The following is a 24336-nucleotide window of genomic DNA, read 5'->3' on the forward strand; positions in this document are numbered from 1 at the left end:
GGGATTTGGGAGTACTTTATCCAGGTATCTCCTGTCCTTTCACAAATCAAAATTCAGATAAGGACCACCTACCGTGCAGTCAGGCAACAAACCTCAGGTCAACCCATCCCTGAAATGGGAGACATGACTAATAAAAACCTCTTCAGGACTCCTAGGCTCAGGCACTTGTTTCCTCTTTTTCCTCAGAAGGCATTTCTAGCCCCGAACTCTTAGGTCTTCTTATATGGGCTTATGCTGGAACAAAGGTTGGGAGGTGATCCCAGGCAAAGCTGTAATGGGCTTTTTTCAGGTGTATTTGCTGCATACAACCACCAAACAACCCAGTCATTCCAGTCCCACACAATGGCAGCTCATTTGAGAAAGGCAATCCATAGCCTCATAGTCTACCTCCCCAGGTTTTACCGTATCTCCTCGCTGCCAACACTCATTTAGAAGATGCATGCCAGTGTGGCACAGGCACTGACCTCTGTTCCCAGCACCACAGCTCAAACCCTGGCAAGCTGAAGGGGCTCTGCAGCAGGACTTGATTTCCACAGTAAGCCTGGATGGTGGACTGGCTGGCTAAGAGTGCTGAGAGAGGCAAGAGCTTGAAACAAAGATTGGTCTACACTAACTGCTTGCAAAGCTGATAGTCACTCATGGAACCTTCTTTGGGCTTTTATCTCCTGGCACCTGCCGATGACATTTTGCCATGCTAACCCAGAACAGCTAGGAAGACCCAGGATGTGGATCATTGCACATGCAGCTTTGGTGCAAATCTTCCAAGCAGGAATCTTCTTACCAATTTTCTTACATCCAGGTCCACCAGGAGGTTTTTGTAAGTGTCCACAGTATTTCACCCTCAATGAAGCCATCAAGGTTGGACTAGAGAGGTAACCATGCGAGCTCTTCACATGATGTACCCACACAAGGGTACTCTGTTGTAGCATTGCCATTCTGCTAGGGCTATCTTCAAAGAGATAGCAAACAGCAAAAGTTCACCTGGCAGAGAAAGCACTTGGTATGCTGAATTACAGAGGACAAAAAGAGACTGCCCACCATGCAAGATCTGCTCCCTCTGCTTCAGCCAGCTCCCAAGATGCCCCAGCCTCAAAACACCTGTTCTATAACAACTGAACAATTCAGTATTACGTATATACTGGGGTACAGTATATGGAGGCCAGGTCAATGTCCAAACAGACCAGCTCACGGCAGGAAGAAGGTTATAATGGGTCTGAAAAGCAAGAAGACCACAGCAAGAGATGGGAGAAATTCCCAAAGGCACCCTGAGCTGTCCACCCCCAAGGAGTGACCAAGCTGGTCCAGACAAAACCATCTTTGAACTGTGCTTCACCTGTGTCCCCACCACTTGGGCAGGCCTGCGCCCACACTGGCATGGAAACAGCTCTGTATACGTCACATCGGGCCATATGTCCTTTACCTCAACTTTTAGGCCTGGGTCACAGCACAGTTTGTACTGCACAGGGAATGCTTTCTGTGCAGATAAAGGTCAAAACTAATTGGCTTTTCTCTAAATCCTTGCCTGGGTGTTCATGCTGAGCAGTTGTGGGTGGTGCTGGTGCCTATTCAAAAACAGCTTAGCTGGCTGACTCTGCTGGTCAATGGTGGCAAGAAGACAAACAGGCTCTGCCCACGGCCACGTACAACAGTTACTGCAGCAGCAAACAGCCCTGAGAGCACACATACCTGTGATGCTGGTTGCTAGGAAGAGCTGGGTCACCCGGCAACCTGAATCCCACTGAACAGGAGAACAGGGGCTACAGATAAATGTGTAGGGGTAGGAGGGGTTGGCGCTGCCTACACTGTGTATTTCCCACTGAAAAAGGAACACAGCCCTTGGTTCCTATACTGTGGCATCCCAACAACACTTTTGTGACCCCAGACATGCTCCAGAAACAGCCAGGTAAGCTGGCCGGACTGGCGCACTACAGCAGAGTGGTGCCCTGACCACCCACCACTCCGCAGATATGTCCTAAGCAGATGCAAGCCTTGCTTTTTACTTCTTAAAAGAGGTGAACCCACTGTTTTTCAAGAGCCATAATTAAAATGATGACCTGGGTCTGCTTGGTTTTTGCACTTCAAATATAAACTATTTTCCTGCTCAGGAAGACTTTTAGCATCCCAAACAGTGCAACATAAATTCAGGAGCTGTAAGATGGTGCATGACAGAAGGAAATGAAGTAAAACTGCACTGTCCAGCAAAGCAAAATGGATTAATCTTCTTTCACTGAAACACAGAAGTTAAATACACAGTATTACATTTCCATAATTCAATTTTTCATTCAAATAAAAATCAAGAATTGGAAAATACAAGGAAAAGTAATGAGATTTCTTCATGACACCGGGGGGTGGAATTTATTTTATTTTTTTAATCTAGCCCATATTTTCCTATCAGTCATAAAGATGACCAGCTAAGAGGATGTCTCACTGAACTATCCCAATACCAATAAACTTCCTTTTATGCTGCATTTGCAGTAACTGCAATTCATCTGAAGTCCCACTCTGGAAATAAGTCTTACAGGAGATTATCAGTGCTGGACATAGGCACAGGGAAGAGGACAACCCTTGAAGACTCAGACCTTAGAAACCAAGTAGAAAGAATTGCAGCCTATTGTTTCACAATACCTCAGGGGTAAGTCTCGAAAACTTAAGGTTTCTGAACGACTGTGATGGCCTGTTCTATTCTTTGTCTTGACTAAGTATGCATCACAGCATTTCTAACCCATAATACAGTTTTAGTCCAAATTATCACAAGCCTAACTTGAGGTGCATTCATAGATACTCCAGCAGCCAAAACCATACTTACACACTTACATTCATGCAAGTGGCATGTGCCCCTCCAGACAAACCAGAAATGTCTAATGTTACCAGGTGTTAAAAGGAGCAAAAGCAAAGTTTCAATGTAAAACAGAGTCCTCCAGCCTTAGAGGAATGAACCTGTTTGGTGGTGTGTGCTGAAAAACCCATGAAGGACAGAAAACCTTCATACACCACACGAAACAGATGAACCTAAATTTACACTGTGCCAAGTTGTCTTCAGCCAGCCTGAAGACCAGTGGCTGGGGTGAACACGTGACAAGCAGTCAACCTAAAGAAAGAAGGAAATCAATCTGTCCCCATTCATACAAAGCATGAGCCCTTACACATATCTTTGAAAGCACACCCACTGTGCATCAATAATAACAATGCTCCTTCACTCTTTTTTGGTCTGAGGAGGAAAAATTCAAATAATACACTCCTGGCTCTGCAGAATAATCAGCTGCCACCTGAACAGTGACTCAGAAGTCACTGCCTGCAAGCTTGAGGTTCACTTTGCACAGCCAGCTGAACCCCCTTCATACAGGAAGAATCACCCAGTCACTTCCCAGGGCTGGCCAGCCAGACTGGAGTCTCATAGCTGATTCCAGAGGCACATGCCAGCAGAAAATAACTGACATGACTTGCTGGTCACCAGTGCTGCACATGCACATGTACAAGCTGCAAGGGTGCATGAAGAGAGCTGACATGGTGGCTATGCTAGCGCCTAGTCCCCAGTTCCCTTGTAAGCAAGCATAAGGCTAAAATGACACAGCAGAGAAATGCAGTTCTCTGTCACCAGAACAGACTCACACAAAACTTCATTTCATTGATTGACATTAAGGAAGTGCCCAGGACAAAAAGGAACATGCCAAGTACATAAGTAATTTAACAACTCTTGAGTATTAGAACATTAATTGTATTGCTTCTAAAGTTGTTTGTGTCAACAGCAAAGTTGGAATGGAATTGCCACCCTTGAAGTACTCAGTTTTCTTCAGTTACATGTTCCAGCCAGTTAGTTTTTTCACACACCACAATCCAACTGTTTCATTCTGATAACACCTTGGGCCACTAATTAAGGGCTTAGTCTGACTGGCAATGCACAGACTTGTTCCAACCAGATGCTCCCTGCCCCAAGGAGCCTGCTTGCAAACAAAGCTTAGAAAATACACCTACACTTCAGCCACTACACAAATATGCAAGGGCACAAGAGTTGAAGAGGGATTTGGAAGAAATGCATTTGTGTAAGAAACCCCTATGCCAAGTTGTGGGGATGAACAAGACATTCCATTCCTAGAAAACTGAGTCAGTTGGACAGTACTTCTAAGAGCTCAGTATCAGTACTCCATCACACTAACCCACATGCAACCCCAGGATATGCATTTTAAAATCTCCTTGAACAATCTGACTTGTAGTTCAGGAAGGGCTTCTCAGGGCTACCAGTCAAAACTATGACAAAAACAATAAAAAAATTGTACTAGACTAATACCGGACAGCCAACGAAAAATTCAAGCCTTGAGCTGTAGGCTTCACTCACTTTCCTTATTTGAAGCATTTCACTACAGTACAGGACACCCCCGTGTTCTCATTCTCCTCTCGGATCCCCTGAAGTCTGCTCTGGAACAGACCCAGTCGCCAACTGTTATCAAAGATGAGCCCTAACCTGTAAAGTCAGACCTGCTTTTGGCTCTCGATTTCTAACAGCCAGCCAAAACCTGGAGGTTTCTGAATGTGGCCTAATCTCTAGCAAATAACACCAGACCACTGAAGCAAGAGGTGGAACAACAGGCTGAGACAAGGCTCCAATTCAAAATCATTTCTTGGATTCAGCTGCAGCAGCTGAAGGACTCTAAGCCAATGGGCTGGAACATGAACCGCAACAGCTCAGGAGCAGATACGCTGCCACTTCACTGCCCCGCTACAGGGACACAAGTGTCCAGTGGGGAGACAGCAAGGTCAGCAGGACCAGTCTCCCAAGGCTTAGGGTTCAAATTTGAACCCTAATTACCACACTTCACAGCCCAGCCACCCTTACCAGAGACTGCTGGCAGCAGGTGCTAACCCAACAGCAGGTGAAGCATCAGTCAACCACTCCCTTCCCAATTACAGTGATTTCTGGTGAAAGGGCAATAAAGGGACACCAATTCCCTCAGCAATACCAGCACACCTCTTGAGTCAAAGCCCTCTGAGCAGCCTTACCTAACAGCCAATTTTAGTAGGGAACAAAATAAAAGTTCATTACATCCAGCAGCCAAAGTCTGCATATTTCCTGGTTTCACTTAGAGGCAATGACAGCCTCTCAGCTTCTCCAAGTGGGGGAATACTAGGAAGACCTACCACAGCCACACTGAAACAATTCAGGACACATGATACCAAAATGAGATCTTTAGAGTGGGCAGAAATTTCATCCTGAGAAGATTCCCAAAGCCTGGACACCAATCCAAGGTTGGTCAAATCTCCCAAGCTTACAAAAAATGGGTTTCCAATATACCCAAGGACAGCTTCCCAGGACTTTGCCTAATGGCACTACTGTTGCAGCCAAAAACACAACAGCAGCTTATTTTCCCTTGAATTTGGGAACTTCAAACAAAGGTCATAAGCTGCAAAAGCAAGTGGGTAATGGAGAAGAGCAATTGAGCACACTTTTTAAAGCTCAGAAAGCTCTTGGTTTGGGTGGTAGATGCAAATGAGCTCTTAATCTACCCAAATTAGTTGCTCATTCACCACTTGCGCTACTACAGACCTGATTTTATGCGCACACCTAACTTTTCACTAGCTCTCAATGACAGCAGACTAGATCTTTTAAATAGTGCACATTACCGTACGTGCCAGAATATGTACAGACCTGCACACAGACCAACTTGAGGAAGCTGAGAAGGCAGAAGTTCGGTCTGTGCATGGCAGCCTCACATCATCTGAGGGCAGCAAAGGGAGATGGTACAGGACACTTGGCCTGGTGACAGGGTCCGTGCACAGTGCAGCCACAGGAAGCTCCCGCACTACTCACCACTTGTGACACCAATCCTGCATCCACACCTGCAAGGAGATCTGGCCCAACACCTAAGACAGAGCACTGCACACTCTGTTAAGCAATTAGTATGCTGGTACGAGGCTCAACCAAGACCAGGCAGCTGCACACAGTCAGTCCCCAAAGGCCTACAAAACATATATAAACCCAGAGTTTGAAAGTCTGGCTTTCTGCCCATACACATGTATACCACTCATTGTACCACTCCCCACAGCAGGCTGCAACGATACCTCTGATGGTCTATGAATTAGCCTTGCAAGAAACAGTGCAAGCTTAAGTCTCCCTTCTCTATTGAGCCTGCAAAAATGCAGACCACCTGTTTGCAGCACAAAACCTTGGCACTAATACGAACAAAATGGCTGCAGATACCCACTCCTGCGAGTTTTCCTACATGCCTCCAAGCATCCTGAAGGCTGTACATAACCCGAGAGCTCCTTCCAAAGATCCTCATGGTTTCACAACCTGAGGCTCAAAGACAAACAATAAAGCTAAAGGAGGCAATCACAGCCACAGGGCCCCAAGTACAGCGTTCAAAAGAAATCCCCCACTGCCTGTGCAGAGATACTCTGCACTGAATCGGTCCACTACAGCCTAAAGCATTGTCCTTATTCTATTTCAAAAAATAAAATCTAATCCTGCCTCCCCAAGAGCCACAGAATGTGCATTCCCCACAGGAAAAAATACACAGACCCAGCAAACTTTGAGGAAACATCAGTATTGTTTCTAACAAAGTTGCCATCAGCCTGTCCAGAGTGACTGCGCAGAAGTGCAGCCACACGGCAATCTGCCTCTGTGTAACACACACAAAAGACTCCACTAGAGTCTAGTATACAGATCCCCAGCCCCCAACTCAGCCAACGAGGGCTGCTACTTTTCCCAGACCCCTTCTTTGATTTGGGGCCAGGCGCTACACTTCCCGCAGCACTAATGCCAGTCCAGAGTAACTCTGCTGATTTCAGGGGGCATCCCTTGGTTCACAACACTTTCACCAGATCAGGACCTGGTTATTTTTTTAACTCACTTATCATGACTCCATTTTTATCCCATTGCATATGGCTCAAAAATTCCTCCTTGCATTTGGCAGGATGGGCTTAGATATTCCTTATCCCAAATCTGTGATCCTCATTTTTGTTTTGAGCACTAAGAAAGGATGTAAGCAGAACCTGGAAAGCCATGGGCCAATGCAGTGAGCCAGACTGCAAACTTCAGCTCAGATTCTGGCCTTCAGGACCAAAAGGGAGAAAAATGCAACTAACAAGCTGAAAGGCATTTTAGGCAAATCTTGTCTGTACAGTACCTACATAGCACAATGGGGTTCTAACCGGGCAAGGGCTGGGAGACTACAGATTACACACATACAAAGCTAACTAGACAGAGAGGCGAATACCCATGTAGTCAAACGTGAACTTCATTCAAAGTAAATGCTCCTGAAGGACAGATACATCTGCCTTTATCTGCCTTTCTGTATCGCCTACTGAGTTGTGCAGGGTAACTCTGAGAGCAAAGGAACGGTAACAGAAACACAGCCTAGGCCAGCTCCTACCGAGCACACTGGCTGAGAGGAAACTGGCCCAGCGTAACAACCACTCCGAGTTAGTAGCTTCTCAGGGCCCCTTATTAGTTGCCTGAACGGTGCAAGAAATAGCCTAGACAAAACCGGCTGTTCTTACCTTTAGCTGGAAAGGTTGAATTTCGTTTAAACTCTGGTTCCTGAGCTTTTTGGTGAGAATCTTCAGCATGGTACAAATCCGAGGAGCCAAGAAAGGGTTAAGCATACACACACGCACGCATCTGCATCTGCCGAGCCGCTGCTGCTAAGGCTGCCGCTAGGCTCGGGGGAGCTCCGCAGAGCTGGCATCCAGCACCCGCAGGTACGCGGCGGCGGGGGTCGGGGCGGCTCCGGACAGCCCGCTTCCAGCTGTGCCCCTCTCCTCCGCCACCGCACTCTGTCCTACAGCCCTCCGCGGGGGGGTGGGAGAGAAAGACCCCCCTTCCCAAAGCAAAAAATAAATACCAAACTTCCTTTGCTTCCCACCCCCTCCCCCGTTACGCTTCAGAAAGGAGGGAGGAACCAGCTGGCAGCGTGCTGCAAGGGACAAGGGACACCGGGCGCAGAGTGCGTCCTACGGGGCGGCAGAACAGCCTAGCCGAGGCCCCGGGCCCCGCTCATGGCAGCGCTCCCGCCCGCCCGTCAGCCCCGCCGCCGGCGGCCCCAGGCGGGCATCGCGCCCCGCTGCCGTCGGGCGCCGCCGCCCCGCGCCCCGGCCCGCGACGGGAAACTTGTAACAAACGGCGCGGCAGCCGCGGCGCCCATTGGCCGGGCGGGGCAGGGCGGGGCGGGGCCTCCGCTTAAAGGGGCCCCGCCGGTGACCGCCGGTGCCGCCTCCACCGGCCCGGAGGGTGCCCGGGGGCTGGAGCGGGCCCGCCGCGTCACCGGGTCCCCGACCGGGGCGGGCTCCGCTCGGGATGCCGCTAGAGCGTTAACGGCCTGTGCCGGACCGCAGCCCGCTCCGCGCCAGGAGGGTAACGGGATGCCGTGACCGACCTGTCCTGCCCCCTGATGCGGAGCACAGGTCGAGGGAGGCAGCTGTACCCCGCCCGGCGTCCCTTCAGCACCCGGGGGGGCTGCAGAGGGCCTGCAGCGGCTGCAGGGAAACGCTGCCGCCTCTTCCCACAGCAAAGGCAGGCGCGGGGCCGAGGTGGTACCGGGGGTGCTGCCCCCGGGTGCAGCAAGGTGTGCCACTTCCACCGCCAGGCCCTCAGCACTCCCCTGGCGAAGCGGCCAGGGCAGTTACTGGGGGCTGACCGGTACGCTCCCAGCCTCTCTGAACCCACAGAAGACACCGACACGTTTGCCAGTAGTAACAACGAAGGGCTTTCACCCCCTGCCAACTCCGTGCCAGCGACACGCTCCCTGTGTCTAGGTGAAAGATCCCCTTTGCTTGTCACCAGCCCCTTGGGGCCAGCAGAGCCTGTTGTCCCAAACTTCCTCCTAGGACAAGTTAGGAAGCCCTGAGGAGGTCTCTGCTTGTGTACAAATTCCAGAGGAGCACAAGCTGGTGAATGTATCGGTTCCCCATTCTCAGCCAGCATGCTTGTAACAAGATAAGGAAAGAGCACTCATAAAATGCTGACTGTGGAAAAGAAAGAGGAGAACATCTTTGCTGCAGGGGAAAGGGCCTCAGTTCAGCTCCAGTTAGCAAAGTATTTTTATGAAGGAGTACAACAGGCACAGTCTGAGCCAGAAAACGTTTCTACTTTTCAGATAGTGCCTTCTTAGAAGATGCCTGCAGTTGCAAACCATCTGTTAAACCATACTTGCTCTGTGAGTTCTGCTTTCACACTTTGAACTTATTTTCACCCATTTTCCCCCGGTTCACATCAAATTGAAATCACCATCTAAATGCGCAACTCTAAGCTCAAAACTAACTAAAAACTCATGTTATGTCATAGGTACTTCTAGTTTCCTTATTGCGTGAATACAGAAGGACAGGGAATAGCGTACATCAGCAGATCTCTAGTCCAGCATCCTGCCTCTGACAGGAGAGAGTAAAATGCTAGACAAAAATAGAAATGCTCCATATAGATATGTAATCATATATCTAATGTTAGGTAAGAATTACTCCTGATCCCTAACTGATAATCAAGGTATATCCCAAAGCCTGACAACTGAGAACCTCTTATCATTTTCTTACCCTAGTGAATGTCACTTAAGACCTTTTTTTTTTTTTTTTTTTTCATATAAAGACAAATTCCCCAAGCCTTTATTCATTCCTTATTCCGGCACTGGAGCCACTGGCTTTCCTCATAATGATCTGTAAGATATGACCCATAAACCACAGTCAATTTAAACTACTGGGTATGATTGCTTTTCCATATTTGGGCTCCCTGGGTTCAAGCACTGGGACAGGCACATGCCAGGGCCCAGTTGTTCGTCTCAGAACAGATGAAGCTGAAAAATCTCCCTGAAACAGAGAAAAGCAGAACCCACCATCCCACCTGCAACACGTCACAGCCTCTACCTGAACTCACACCGCTCCATGAAGGCACGAAGGCACGGAAGAGCAGCAGTGACCGCATCCTGGTGGTGGGTTCATTCTAGGCCCTCTAACCTGCTCCAGGGCCAGCACTGTGCACAACAAGCAGCAAAAGCAAGTGCTGGTGAGGCTTTGTCACTACACTTGTGATGTAAGAGAAACTAATAATATAATTCCTTGAATTAACTCTGCCTCTGCAACTTTGCCTACATGTGTTTCAGCAGATACTTGCACAGCAGTTTTTCTCTCTTGCTTTACATTTCATATTACAAGAATAGCCAGGAACACCAACTTTGGGTACACCCAGGTCTTTTTGGGGTCAAGTTATGCACACCTGCTCCCAGAGTTTTCTTAGACTGCGTAGCCATGAGCATCTCCATTCCAGCAGGCTCAGGAGAAACACAAGTTCCTCCCCAGTTAACCTCACACCTTGCACCGGTAAAGACACATGGGCTCTCTTTGCTCCACAACCGCAATGCCAGGAGCAACTGGCTGACAGATCACAAGCTCTCCATTAATCCACAGCGTGCAGGATTCTCCTGTGAATAAAGCACAGTGACATACTGCTGCCACCAGCCACAAGCAATTTAGCAGACCCCCAGAGGAAAAGAAGCACTTGCAGAAAGCAGAGCTGCAATCTGCTGCTGCAGCTCTTGTCTTATGTGATCCCTGCCCCGAGGATGAGGCTTGACATGTCTAATGGGTTCCCGGTAGATGAAAAGTCCCTTCCAACCCTGACCATTCTGTGATTCTGTGATATACTGGAAATAAAGCTTCCTGAGGGGTCTGGAGGTGTTGCTCCTCCACACACACACAAGTTGCAGAACGCTGGCAAGTAACTTCTATCCAAGGATAGCAACATGTTTTCCAGGGTTAAGTAATAGTATTATTCCCAAAGGAGAAAACTAAGACAGAGGAAAGTTACTTGACATTCTAAAGGTCAGTGAGGAAAGCTGTGGAAGACCCAAGAATAGAAGTGGTATCTCCTGACCCCTATCCGTATGCTCCCAAACTGTAATCTAGCCTGCTACTAGATCACATTGCTGGAGCTATGCAAAATTCAGTGGTTTCACTTCCCAAGCATTTCATGTGATCAATTTGCTTTGGTTTTGGTTCCTCTGGATTTCTCACCCCCTGGAGTTTTGATCTGCCTACTGGGTTCAAACCTCTGGTCACATGATAAAAATATGAAAGATGCATCATATAACATTTAGGGTAAGCCCACACGCCTGCTCCAGCACTGCTTGAATATCTCTTTAAATTCTTCATGGCCAGACCAGGAGCAGAAGGGAGGCAAGTGGCAAGTTTCCTCTGCAAGAGCACGTGGCACGGTGGCAACAAGGAGAGGGCAGGAGGCTGTGAGCTGAGCCAGGATCCTGGTTCACTTCCACAATACCTGCACGTTCCTGCCTGCTGCTGTGATGGGGAAGACATCCCTGGAGAACTGCCTGAGCCTCTGGTGTGCTGCATCTTATTTTCACTTGGACACATTGCTTTGTGGGAATCCTGGCCAAACAGTACAATAGGGGAGACAGGTAGGAGGGTTGAAGACATGCAGCAAGGATTAGTTTAATGCACAGATTCCCTCTGAGTTGTGTTTGTTGTTGTGCTCATAGGACAATCTAATACCTTCTGCAGTTTATCCTGCCCAGGGTGCACCACTGGCACTGCAAGATGCAAGAACAGGAATGTGTGTGGGTGCAGAAGGCTCCATTAGGCAGGCCTGGCCAAGCCTTCTCATAAGGAAAGACATGGCATTTTCACACTTTGAAGTCACCTGTGGATTTGCTTGGCCCCCTCACACACTGAACTGCTTTTCGGCCTCTCTTCCCGGCACAGTGTGCCGTGGCAGAATCTGTGCAGATGCTGCTGTGAACATCCCAATGTTGAAGGCAAAACAACCCAGCCCAACATCCAGGGAAGAAGCGCCACCTATTGGGGGTCTTCCCTCATTACACCAAAGGAGATCGGAAAAACGAAAACCATCCATCCCCTCTCGCTCATGACCCTAACTGGGTCCGAGACAGACACTGGAGCTACAGCCAGTGCCAAGCACGGAAGAAGCAGCTGTCTGCCAAGGGCAATGATAAAAGAGAATAGCAAGGCAGAAGCAGGATAAAAGCTGAGCCTAGAGCTTACCCGGAGGAAGATGTGGGCCCAAAGCCAGGCCCCTCTTGAATGGTACCACAGACCAGGGCCATCCACCAAATGTCTCAGCCACAGTCCAATGTATGTGGATAAAAGCAGGGGAGGACAGTCCGCGAAAATAATGAGAATTGTATTCTCATTTTCAGTGACTGTGTTCCAGAACAGTATGACTGACAAAACAGACAAAGCGGCACCTAACTCTATCCCTGAGCCAGCCACCAATCACTTAGGACAGGTACCAGAGGGCATTTCTCCTCCCAGTGTGTGAATTGCTGAGCCTGCAGGCTCCTCTAGAAGGGATCATCTCTGACTTTGCCTCTGTGCAATGTCTGCCCTAACACAGGCCAACGTAAGCTGTCCCCACCACGCAAACCACAAACCCCCCATGACCCAGCTGCAGAGGTGAAGCTGCCGTGCACACAAGTGCTCTCTGAGCTCTGGCTGTGTGGTCTTTGTATCAGGAGTGTGGGGCAGGCAGTTGGGAAACATCCAACGTGAGGTCGCAAAGAAGCCCTTCACTGAGGCTATAGGCACCCAAAGGTGAGAACTGGCCACTGTTATCTTAATGGCTACAAGCTGTCCCAGAACTGAGCCAGCTGCTGTCATGCAAACACTGCGGACATTCAGGGAATATTAGGAAGGGCTGGTCTGAGATGGTTGACGCTGACAGCTATTTGTTCTCTTTTAGATATATCTCTTTTAGGCATATCTGAGTGATGAAAGAGATACATGGTTTTGCAGATGCGGTTTTTGACTGCCATGGAAAGAGGAAAAGAAGCAGAAAACAAATTGAAGAGAAAGGTGTTCAGAAATTACTGATCCCTGCTATTCAACAGAGAAACAATGACCATGCCAGCACAGGCCATGTGACAGCAGTGAGGAAAAGAGATGATCCTCTTAACAGCACTGCTGGGCAGCCCCATTGCTGTTATAACTCCCTTGCTGCCCATTCTCTCCCTGCAAATTGCTAAGGCCAATTGGAAAGTCAGCACGTAGCTAATACTCCAAGAACCAGGGAGAGCAGGATTACCGAGCCCATTTGCACTGTGCTTCTCTAGCTGGTACTGCAGCATCTGTTCCTCTGCAAACGGGCCTGGAAGGGGCCCCATGACACCCACTTGGCAATGAGCTGTTTGGAGAGCACTCACAGGGCCAGCAGTTTATCTTGGCCAGCCGGAAGCTCCAGCGTAGCAGAGCAGCCTGGCTCCTCAGAAACACAAGCAAAGAGAAATGATGATTTCTGCTTTAGATAGCTTCTTCCCTCTAACCCCTGGAGAAGAGGAATAATCTCATCTGGCTAAAGGATCTGTGGCCTTCTTTCCTTCAAATACAGTCACTGCAATTCAGTCACATCTCTTCCTTTTCAAACACCTTAATGATAACAGTCCTCAGCTGCAATTACGCAGTGTTTCTGAGCCCTGCCATATAGCTAGCCAGGAGCAGTCAGTCCAAAGATGAAAGAAACATTCAATCGATACGTCCTACCCCCACAGAGAGGGCCAACCAACTTGTCAGCGGCTTCAGACTTGAGGTCTTTAGGTCAAAGACAAGAAACCTCAAACTACAATGCTTAGAAAGGCAGCAGCAGAGAGAAAGAGCCGAGGTTCCTGCAAAAGTGGGAAACTTCTTAAGCAAAAGTGCTAGGAAATGAGCACACACAGTCTCTGCACAGGAAGGGAGAAAATATTGTGGCTGCTAGTTTGATGGGGGGAAATTCCTTTCTGGAACTTCCTGGCTGCCCAGACAGTCTCTGGGCTTATCCCAAGTGTATAAATAAAATACAGCATTCGATCAAAGAGGTTTCCCAGTTCCCCTAGTTGGGCACCCCATCTAGTTTCAGTGCTTCTAAGGAAAATGAAAAAAGAACCAAGTTAATATCGCCAGGGAAAGAAATTCCAGGAAGAATTTCCAGGAGGTGCAAGCTTGAACTTGCTGCCTTGCAGCTTATCGCCACTGTGGTCACAGTACATGGATGAAGAGAGCAACAGCCAGGCTGTACCCTTGCTCTACCTTGGCTGGGCCAGCCTGGGGGACTTCTGGCCACAGTGCCTCACTGTGAGCCAGGCCAGACCTCTCAAATTGCCATCAGATTATTAGAAAACACCAGCCAGGCACTGGTGATGTTTTGCAGAACTGCTAGGACTCTTGTGAGCCTGCCTGCATCCCCTCTGCAGCTGCTGCCAGGCTCCAGTTCATCACTAGGGAGGGAAGACAGTTTTGGTTCTGCTGAAGTTGGAGCATAAACCTGTGCTACTGAGCTGCTCCTAGCATGGCAGGGAAGGCTGCAGAGAGGACCACAAGTACTGCCTGAGGTCTCTTCAGGAGTGACAGCACAGCAGAATCCTTGGGAAAGGCTTGGAGGTAAAATATACGGCCCTTAAAACAACTGTAGAACTGAAAATGACTGAGCATTTGTGGCCACAAACCAGCTGGAAGAAAACCGAAGGGGTCGAAGCATCCAGTAAAACTGCAGTTTGAGGAACAGCACAAGACAACCTGTCTTCACAAGCCTCTGCCTCAAAAGCTCAGATTGCTAGACTGGCCAAGGAAGGAGCAGCCTTAGATTTTGTAATAAGAATAAATCACAAGCATGTCATTTATTTCTTGCTTTCTGAACTCTTCCATCTGTACATCCCACCCTGGCTCGTCTAGAGAGCGAGGCCAAATGTTGAAACCTTTATCAGTTTCTCACAACTAAGGACAGTTATTTGCAAGCTATCCACCAGAAATCCCAGTTGGAACAATTCTTTAGGCAGGATGGCTGTGTAAACAAGGATGAAAATGGCCTTGAGAGGGAGGAAATTAGTTTGGCATCAGAAACCGTGAGCTCTGCATGCAGGCACGCTAGCACTAAAAATGGTCAAAAAAGGGGGCAAGAGAAGATGGGCTAAGACAAAGGGCAGATAAAGGGTGGGGATGGGATATTTTCATGAAAATCTTATCATACATCACTTTCTTATGCCTCTTTGTTTCCAGGGTAAAACCTTTCAGCTAAGAGGTGCTGTCAGAACAGAAGCAGGATCTGGCAGAACCATGGAGGCACGACGGCCATGGGCCTGCTCCTGCCCTCCAAACCTCCTCTACGAGGGGGGCTGGCTAAAAGAACCCTTGTGAAAAGCCCTATCTTGCACCCGACGCTGTTGCCTGTACTGCACACGAGCCGCCCCCAGAGGGCACAAGAGACCGCCACTTCGCCTCTGCACGGGCTCGCCCCTTCCAACTGAGCACTGCCAGGAGAAGGGTGAAGGGTCTGGAGGGGTTTCTGGTTTTTCCCAGCGCTGTCTCTGTTCTTCCACATGGGCTGAGGGCAGAACCGGGATCACCACATAGCAGCAACGAGCTGCTTTAGGTTGACAAGCACACATGCAAGCAGGAAGTTGTGCTTTATTAGCCAAAGGTCTCCGTGTCTCACGCACAGCCAGCCGGGTTGTTGGTCCCAGGCTCTGCACGCTCCCTTGTCAGTGCTTAAGCCCAAGGACAGTGCAAAAGGCCAGAGTGAAAGGATCAGGTCTGCCTACAAATCCTAGAATGACCCCTCCTTGTCTGAGTGCATGAGAGGTGGACACTAGAGCCTGACACAAGTTACACCTCACCACCAGTCTCCTAGCCCTCAAAGAACAGAAGTATGGCCCATACAACCTGACTGCATTCAGAGGTGGCAATGCAGAAACAAATTCTCTCAGTCTTAGTTTCCACACAACAGCCAGCATTCCTAGAGGTATTAATGAGTAATTTTCTGGAACCTATTTTTGAAAAATCTCTCCTCCTCCTCAGCCAGGTCTACTCAGCTGTATTCTGGCTCCCCCCTAGATGGGTAATGTGCCCAGATACATAGAATCAAATCCCCTGAATTACCTGCTCACAGCAGCGCATATAGCAGGTGCTTGGGATTCCATCTCTGAGAGACCTGCGTAGCTGTGTAGCAAATTGCAACACAAATAGCACAGACAGATTCGGTCTAAAGGATCAGATGCTAATCTCATCACTCCCCAGCCCTCTCCTTTTCTCTGCTGTAAACCTTTGAAAGGACAGCTTCTGAAGATCCAGCCAAATTTGCTGCATATATGGCAGACGCTCATCACACCAACAGATAAATGGTCTTTCAATATACTTCTGCCCCGTTCCTTGCTGCTGTCACCACCATACTGTATCATCATCACAGTATCAGAGTTGTCCCAACACCCACCTGCACATCAAGCGGGCTGTGACTGGGACAGTTGGGTACTCAAGTCACATATTGCATAGTAGAGTGGCAGTCCCACCAGGTTGACCAGACTTGCACAAATAAGAAGAGACACTCATGTCAGTGTTCACCTCAGCCCTGGCCTGCGTATTCTGATGTTAATGTGGTGAATGTGGTGACTGCATTGACAGAAATGAGGCTCAAGTTATGGAAAGAGTCAGGCTAAGAGGATAACAGCCAGAAAGAGTTAGGAGAAAGAGCCATGATTAGACTAGACAGATGGGTCAGGAAAAGTAGGTGACCCGGAGTACTGTAATTAGCATCGTGACCAAAGAAGTTTTGTTCCTTTATATCAAAGCTGCTATCAGACAGACACCTTTCTGTGCCGTTCTTCAGAGGACATAGAAAAGCGAAAAGCTCAAGTACATTCGTATAGTGGAAACTTGATAGCGCCATTCCCAAGAGAAGTTATACCACAAGGATCGGTATAACTGAATCCACTTGCAGGGATGTTCTCTTGCAAAATCTAGTCAGTCCCTCCATAATTTCATATAGCAAAATCAGTGTAATCTTAAAATCTCCAGGTTTTACCTGAAGGCAAAGGAAGCTATTTTCTACAAAGCCTGATGAAAATTAGCCAGGCTTTGAAAAATTACATTTTGTACAGGGTTTTTTTTCCCCCTCTTATGTTTCAAGTGACTTTCTTCCAAAAAATATACAAAATGTAACGATAAACAAAGTTCACTGTTGTTATATGCCACTGTCATGAAGGCAGCAATAATAAAACTGTAATTACAACCCACTTTACCTTCTACTGGGTATCTGCTATTTAGGGAAAACACTAAAGGGTCATTAACACCAGAAGGCAAGCCTTTTAGCTAAGGTGATAGAATATGTAAAGGACCAAGGTCCATGTCCACAAAAAACACAAGGTCCCATAAAATGGATCTCGGGTGAAATCAAGTATCTAAGTCCAGGCATGCAACCCTTAAAACCCTGCGTAATCCCTTGGGCTCCTAGACTATGTCTACACCAGTAAATTAAACGTGCCCAGGACTGTTCTCTGGCACTGACGGCCCTGGCACAGGATGGCTTGCACCCATAACATTAAACTCTTTCATCCTTCAAGCTAGGCTTTTGGATCCAAATGGTTGTTGGGAACGGCCCCTGGCCCACACTAACTCCTTCAGTCATGCCTGAGAATTGTTTGGAAGTGTGTTAACTGGCACAGGCCAAAACTATGGCAAGAAGAAATTAACAGGAATCAGCTATTAATTTCATAGACGATGGAGTTGTAGTGTCCCAGAATATTTGCTGATACAGACTTAACCCTAAAATCCTGTCCCATGCACATCTATTATCTATATGTTCTTATACACTAGGTAGTACATACTAAATGTGTGTATATATATATATACACACACACATTTATGTAGAATATTATGCACTTATGCAGTATACTTACAAGTATCAAGTCTGGTCTGCATAGGAAGGATTTCTTGGCAGAAGTGTAGCAGATAGGTGTCTGTGTTGCTGGTTGACTAGCCATCAGCAGTCCTAACTTTCAAGCGTCTTCATTCCTCCCTTCCAGGTTAACCTTGAATTTCTACATTCTCAGACATTGCGATTTTATTCTGACTAACTGGAAATATTTACAGGTAATTTTCACATGCGTTTCCACAACTGGAGTGTGTATTCATCCACACTTAGAACTGTTTGTGGACTGACTTTGCTTTTGAATCTCTAACACTGTCTCACGTCTATGCTGCACGTGATCTGGCAGATCCCAGGAGCAGCGTAAGGCCCAGGATCCTCCTGTGACTGAGCGCCTCATGTCCACTTTGCTGGAAGGGAGTCTGAACCACCAGCTCTACCTGCTCTGCACGGTAAACCGCACTGCAGCTCTTCAGAGCTGGAAGCCATTTCTCTGTCCCATCTGTCTGCTGTCAGTCCCACAACATCATTTTGCAGAGGCAAACAGGACACACAGGGATGACAGGAACGGCACAGCAATTGTGGGCCTATTCCTATAGCACATATAGGACCTTGAATGTGTCTCAAATTACAACATACATTTTGATTTCCCCTGATAATAATAGCTGGTTTCCCCAAAACCGCTCCAGGCTAGTCATGTGGAGGCATAGGGTATTTATTAACAGGCTTAGCCTTCAGACCACTCCTGTTTATCCATGGATAGGATAGTATCCTCTGTCCATCCAGTCATCTTGCTTCAGCGGTGGAACATGAGCGGTAGCTGGTCTTGACTTTTACAGGAAAGAGCCTGAGCTACAAAGTAAAAATTCTGTGCTGAAAAAAGAGAAACCTTTCATTCATATAAATTTTATCATGTACTTGTTCATATAAGACAATATCGTGCACACATATTAGGTGCAAGGGACAGCCACTAAACAGTCTGGACAATATTTGGATTTAGGTTATTTTTCATTGTCCCAGAGGTGTCTGAGTCAGCATGAGCTAAAACTTGCTGCCTTAAGACCTGACTTTGCATGGTGTGCAACACTGGGACACTCATAGAAGCCCGTTGTTCTGTGCAGTGGATCTCCATGCTAGCAGGGCAGTCTGAGCTTGGAAAGCCTGCTCAGTAGGACCCTGAAGGTGACTCGCCCAGCCCACGAGGCATGCTGACACCTTTAAATTAGCAGGGGATATATAATGGCCAACAAGAAGGCTGGGGAATAGCAGCCTGCCAGCTGCAGTTTGTGCCCGATGAGTGCTAAGGGGCCCGCAAAACAAAAGCCCAAGGCTTGTCTCCAAGCTGCCCAACTGTGAGCAGGAGAGTATGTCTTCACAGCTGAAGACACGAGCCAAGCCAGAGCAATATACTCCGTGATTGATGCTGCTGAGTCAAAAGGAAATGACCCACTCCTCGACAGCACTGCCGGAACTGCTGCAGGGATAGAGTCATACACATGCACGATCAGGCAAGGCACTCTGTAACTGAAACTCTGTAAATCAAAGCAGCTGCAGCAGGGCCCAGCCGAGCCGTGCCCGGGAGGGCAGCAAGGAGGGCCTGGAGGGCCGAGGGGCCAGGCGGGAGCGCGCAGCCTGCCCTGGCAGTGGCTCCCTGCCCGCAGCCGCCCAGGGAGGCCTTGCTCAGCCCTGAACCCAGGCAGGCACACATATCCCCCCGTCAAAAACAAGCCCTCCCGGGGCCTCTGGCCCGCTCTCCCGGTCCCTGCAGCCCGAGGGCGGCCCCCCCGGCCCCCCGGCCGGCCCTTCCCCTCAGCGGCGCTCCCCGGCCCGGCTCCCGCGGCGGCGCCGGCCCGCGCCCGGCAGGGGGCAGCAGCGGCGCGCGCACCAACGGCCGCCCGGGCCCGCGCAACGGCCTCAACGGCCTCAAGGGCCGGCGGGGCGCGGCCTCCCGCCCGGCCGCTGCCCGCCCGCGGCCCCGAGCTGCCGCCTCGCTTGGCGGCGGCCTGGTGGGGCTGTGCCCTGAGGCGGCCCAGCGTCAGCCGGGCGCCCGAAGGGGGCTCTGGAGCCCCCCAGCCCTCGCCCCCTGCCCAGCACCGTCACCCCAGGCGGGGCCACCTGAAGGAAGCCGGCGCTCGGCTACGGCAGCGCTGGTGCCCGTGTTAGAGCAGGCAGTGACCGAACCCACCCCAGTCCCCTTCTCCCTCGGTGGGGAAGGGGTATCTCCAGGTTTCCTGTCACAGCTGTAGGGCGGTGGCTTTGAGCCTAAGCGGAGCGTGGCCTCAGTCGCCTCCTCGCTTTACCGCAAGGCCTCAGCTGAACACGCCAGTCCAGGGTTTGGGTTTTATTGTTGCCTTCACACACCCTTCTGTCCGCTTTCCTCACCCCGGTGCAATCCCTTCTTGTAACAGTTGGGACATTGAGGCCGGTTGCAAGACTGCGTGTGCAAGTCCCTGCCAAGATTTTCCCATTGTCACGGCTCGCTGAGTTCCTTCCCCTTCCTCCACCCACCAAATCCTGCTGGGTTACTGGAAACACTGCAGCCCTGATGTACCAGTGTCTTCAGGCCACCTCTATGGCAGAAAGGGATTTTTCCAGGAAAGGCACTTAAGACAATCACAGTCATTCCCTATTTCTTCACCACTTGCAACTGCTTTTTCTCCCTTACTGAAAAGGGAGGATAACCTATCTCAACAGCATAAACTACTAGGGAGGGGAGAAAGAAAGAAAAAAAAGTTAGGTGAAATCTGTGTTCTCCGAGCTCCAGGACACAGCCAAGCTGGTCCATATAAAACCCACTCCAGTCACTAACTCTGTCACTTCGTAGTGACCAGCTAGCAGATGTGCAGATTGCCTAGAGAGTATCTCCTTGTCCCTCCAACCCTTAGGAAATCTGGGGGGGGTGGCACCAACCAAAAAAAACCAAACCCCAAACCCTTAAGGAAACAGTGTTGTCTAAGACTCAGAACAAGGCGGTAAGAATCAAAATTTTTGTATTACAGGGTGAGCTTTCATTTTCCAAATCCTTGGTCACATTTCTTAATCTCTCTGAGCCTCATAATTTTCAATATAGCAGCATCCTACCCACCTGTGCAGTGGCTGGAGCATTCTGATGAAAGTCCCTGTGTAGGCAGGCACTTTAATTATATGTGTTTAAAATGGCAATTGGATCTTTTTACGGTCATAACCTGAAGGAAAATCAGACTACCGATTAACTAGAGGTGGAGAACATTCCATTAATGAAGTCAGGACTATGAGGTTCTTGTTCTCTTTCTTAAAGCTAGATTAGTTCTGCAAAAGCCAATTCACTTCTAAATGCCTTGGCTCCCCAAACTGCAAAATGGGGGAAAATGCCTGTTGCACAGGAGCAATGTGAGATTTATTTAGATAAATAATGCTGGTAAGGTTCTTGGAAGTTGCCAGATAAAACATGTGGCATAAGAACCAAGAACAAAGTAAATACAGCCAATAGCTTTATCATGAAGGAAGTAGCAAATACCTTTGTCTTTATGATGCTGAGAAATACAAGGAATGAACACCCTCTTTTCACATTGTACCTTGCATTTGCTTACTGAGCACTCCCTGCTAGGTATCTAATTTGCTGCTGAGTAGAACTCAGGATTCACACGTTATTGTCCATCATACACAATCCCACAGAGAGTGAAATGCAAACAGAGAAACAACCAAAAGCTTTCTTGTACCATAAAAGATGTAGGAAAAGGAGCAAGGAAAGGTGGCAAACCTCAAAGTTTGCCCAACAGAAAGGCCAAAAACAGGGGAGGGAAGCATCAGAGGCAGCCACAGGCATCTGAGAGGGAAGCACAAGGGAGTGAGAGAACAACAATGCAATAATACAAAAATAAAGCCCCTAGCCCATTTGGGCACATTCAGATTAAAGGGCAGGGGCCAGCCAGACTGACAATTACCTTGGAGCTCTTCCCCAGGAAGCAAGGCATTGGGTGCTTTTTATATATAATCAAAAGGCATTAGGCACTTCTGTTCATGCCAGCTCCCTTTATTACTTGTTCCTCAGTGAACTAGTCTTCCCCCAGCAGCCTTACCTGAGCCATTAAGGCAAGTCCTGCTTTCTTCTGCCCACAACAGCAGCAAAAGACAACATCCACCACACACCCGCCATGCCTGCCCCACCCGACCTACCAAGGTACAAAATCTGCTGAAGCAACTTACTAAAGATTTCCTTGTTTTGGCCATTCTAAGTACTAAATTAACAGGGTTTTAGTCACATTTCAGGTGCTCTCTTTACTCAGCAGACCCCCACTGACCTAATGCATGAGAACCATTAAGCGTTGCTGGCCAGCTGCTTTGTATCTTCCCAACCAAAACAGCATGCAGCAAGCCAGCTCTGTTCGGCACCATAGCGGTGCAAACTGGAAAGGCAGGTAGGAAATCTGTCTTCTCTCCGTACCTTCAGCAAAGGTATACACATGGGAATACCCTGACATGCTTTATTAATGGCTTTTAAAACATTCAGTTCTTGCCCCACAATTCAGACCCCTCTGCATCCCAGCAGCACAGCACATGCAGTGTAACATGGCTCAGCAAAAACCTAGGCATGATACAGGTGGACTCAAAGCCCCTATCCCTGTCTAAAACTTTTCTGCAAGAAGTCATCCTCACAGCCCCACTCATCACCCCTACAGCAATTCTGCTCCAGTTTCAGTACCCTCCATGCACTGCTGGAACCTCAGGACTCTTCCTTGTCTGAGAAGACTTCACAGTGTAAGAGCAGGCCCTGTAACTGCCCTTTTCTCCACTGTATTTGTGAGCTGCGGAAAACTGAACTGGTGGGAGCCCCTGGACACCACACTGATAGCTGGGAGAAGTACAGCAACCCAGGAAACAGAGAAAAGCTGATAAGCACTTCAGGCTTTTTGTTGCCTCCAGGTAGTTAGGGTGTGATCCAGCCCCATCCTGCTTGAAGAATCCCCAGCCAAACTGCCCACTGTTCTTCAATGAGATGCACGAGGCAGAAAGTACTCAGCCTGGTTTCCACCACAATCTTGGCTCACCAGGTTGATGACAGAATGCTTTTGGTGTAAAATGATGGGAAGAGCCTGAATATCAGAGCTTTTCTTTCTCCTGGCTCAAAGATTCACTAAGGAAACCTGGTCCCTTTGCTTTCCTAGATCTGAGGAGCTTGGCTTGACTCCAGAGAGATTAAAGGTGCTGAACTGGGAGGGAGGGGAAGATCCTGCCATTAATAAAGGACTGGTTGCAAGTCTGGGGAAGGAGTCTATTCCATTATTAAGATAATTCCATTCCCTCTGGGAGGGTCTGAGTTCAATGTCATTCTTCAAGCAGGTAATTAAGAACACTAGTGGAAGAAGCAGTCTCTTCAGTCTGTCTTTCCTGCTCCTGTCTTCATAGATTTCTTGCACCACGAAACAGAAGTCTTTACCTGTGCATCACTGTTACCTATTGCCAAGTGCTGGGAAAGCTGTGACTCCAGGAACTCTTATGGAAAAAGTCACTAAACTGCTAAAATCTGGCAGCATCTCCATCACATCCAAACCATGGCAGCTAGTTTGCTCTCCGCACCTCCTTCCACAGCTACAATAAAAAGCAGGCAGCCCAGCAGTTAATGCTTGCAACTCAGAGTAATTGAAATTGCACAGGGCCCAATTCCAACTCCGCTATTGTGCAAGTCTGGGAAAGGCACCAAGTCTCCCTGTGCTTTCCCCCCCCCACCCCCCCAAGTGAAACAAAACACCCATCAAGCAGCAGGCTGACTTGTCTGAATTAATAGCTGTAAAATAACATGAGTTATTTTTTTACAGGACCATCAAACCCATTATCAAGAGTCTGACATTGGCTATCACCCCCTCCTTCAGAAATAATGGGCCAAAAGTGGCTACATCGGGCAACGGCAGAACGACCCAGTCTCAGAGATTTGACATGATGCAGACACCTAACAGTAACATTTGTCCATCAAGACTGACATAGACTACACTTGAACCAGGCGACCCGGAGTTTCACAGCCAACCTCTTAGCTCCTAAGGCTCACAGCCTTAGAAGATTTAAGCATCTAAATAACATCAGCTGCCTGAAACCTAAATACCTTTGAAGAGCAGGGCCTCAGGATTAGTCTGCTAACCAGAAGAGCCTAACTTCATACCACTGGGAACACCAGCCCTGATGTCTCACCTGATACTTGCAAAGAGGCAATTGAGGATTGAGAACCCACCTAGTTAATTAAAGCAGCATAGCATCTTGATTCTTAATAGGGAGATATAATAAATGTTAATCTTTTGGGTGTGCTACTAAATATCCAAAGGGGATGTTTGTTTTGCAATTTCCCTCTCCTTAATGGCAGCTTTTCCCTGCCCTGCATAATCAGTCACCCTGCAATTCACAGCCATAAATATTTTGGCTTGCTTGATAGCTGTAGCATTTCAGTGTCTTTTACCTCAAGCTTCACCTCATCCATCATCCACTGCTCCTTTGTAGCAGAGTTTCTGAGCTGATCTCCTCCTGTTAAGTTACACAGGCTGTGGGCTCTGTGTAGACTTTTCCTTAAGCTCTGGATGCCAAGCTGATCCATACCAGGTACCTGAAGAGGTAGTATCAAAGGAGAGCAAGCTCCTGCCTTGGGCAGCTCAGAGAAGATGCAAGCAGTTTGCCTGAACCACCAGAGACAGCAGAGATGTCCATCTCTGACTGAAGAAGATGGATTAGATTGGGAGGCAGGGTAG

At 48.5% G+C, this 24336-nt stretch overlaps 1 protein-coding gene across 6 annotated transcripts in view; it reads right to left on the reverse strand.

Annotated features, from left to right (window-relative positions):
* The window catches only part of LOC308072013 (uncharacterized protein), a 74072-nt gene extending 50784 nt beyond the window's left edge, over positions 1–23288 (reverse strand). Inside the window, exons 1-2 of one of the 6 annotated variants that reach the window (XM_080408282.1) lie at positions 19812–23288; positions 17658–18478 (exon numbers count right to left, since the gene is read on the reverse strand). In XM_080408282.1, coding sequence (XP_080264408.1) covers positions 17658–17741 — 84 coding nt within the window. In that variant the 5' untranslated portion in view covers positions 17742–18478; positions 19812–23288. Of the gene's footprint in view, positions 1–7494; positions 8150–17657; positions 18479–19811 lie in introns of those variants that run through there. The other 5 variants (XM_080408281.1, XM_080408283.1, XM_080408280.1 and 2 more) reach the window with 5 other exon arrangements.
* Between the last annotated feature and the right edge of the window lie 1048 nt (positions 23289–24336).

The sequence above is a fragment of the Falco punctatus genome (assembly GCF_963210335.1).
Source record: "Falco punctatus genome assembly, chromosome: 12".
Lineage (NCBI taxonomy): Eukaryota > Metazoa > Chordata > Aves > Falconiformes > Falconidae > Falco > Falco punctatus.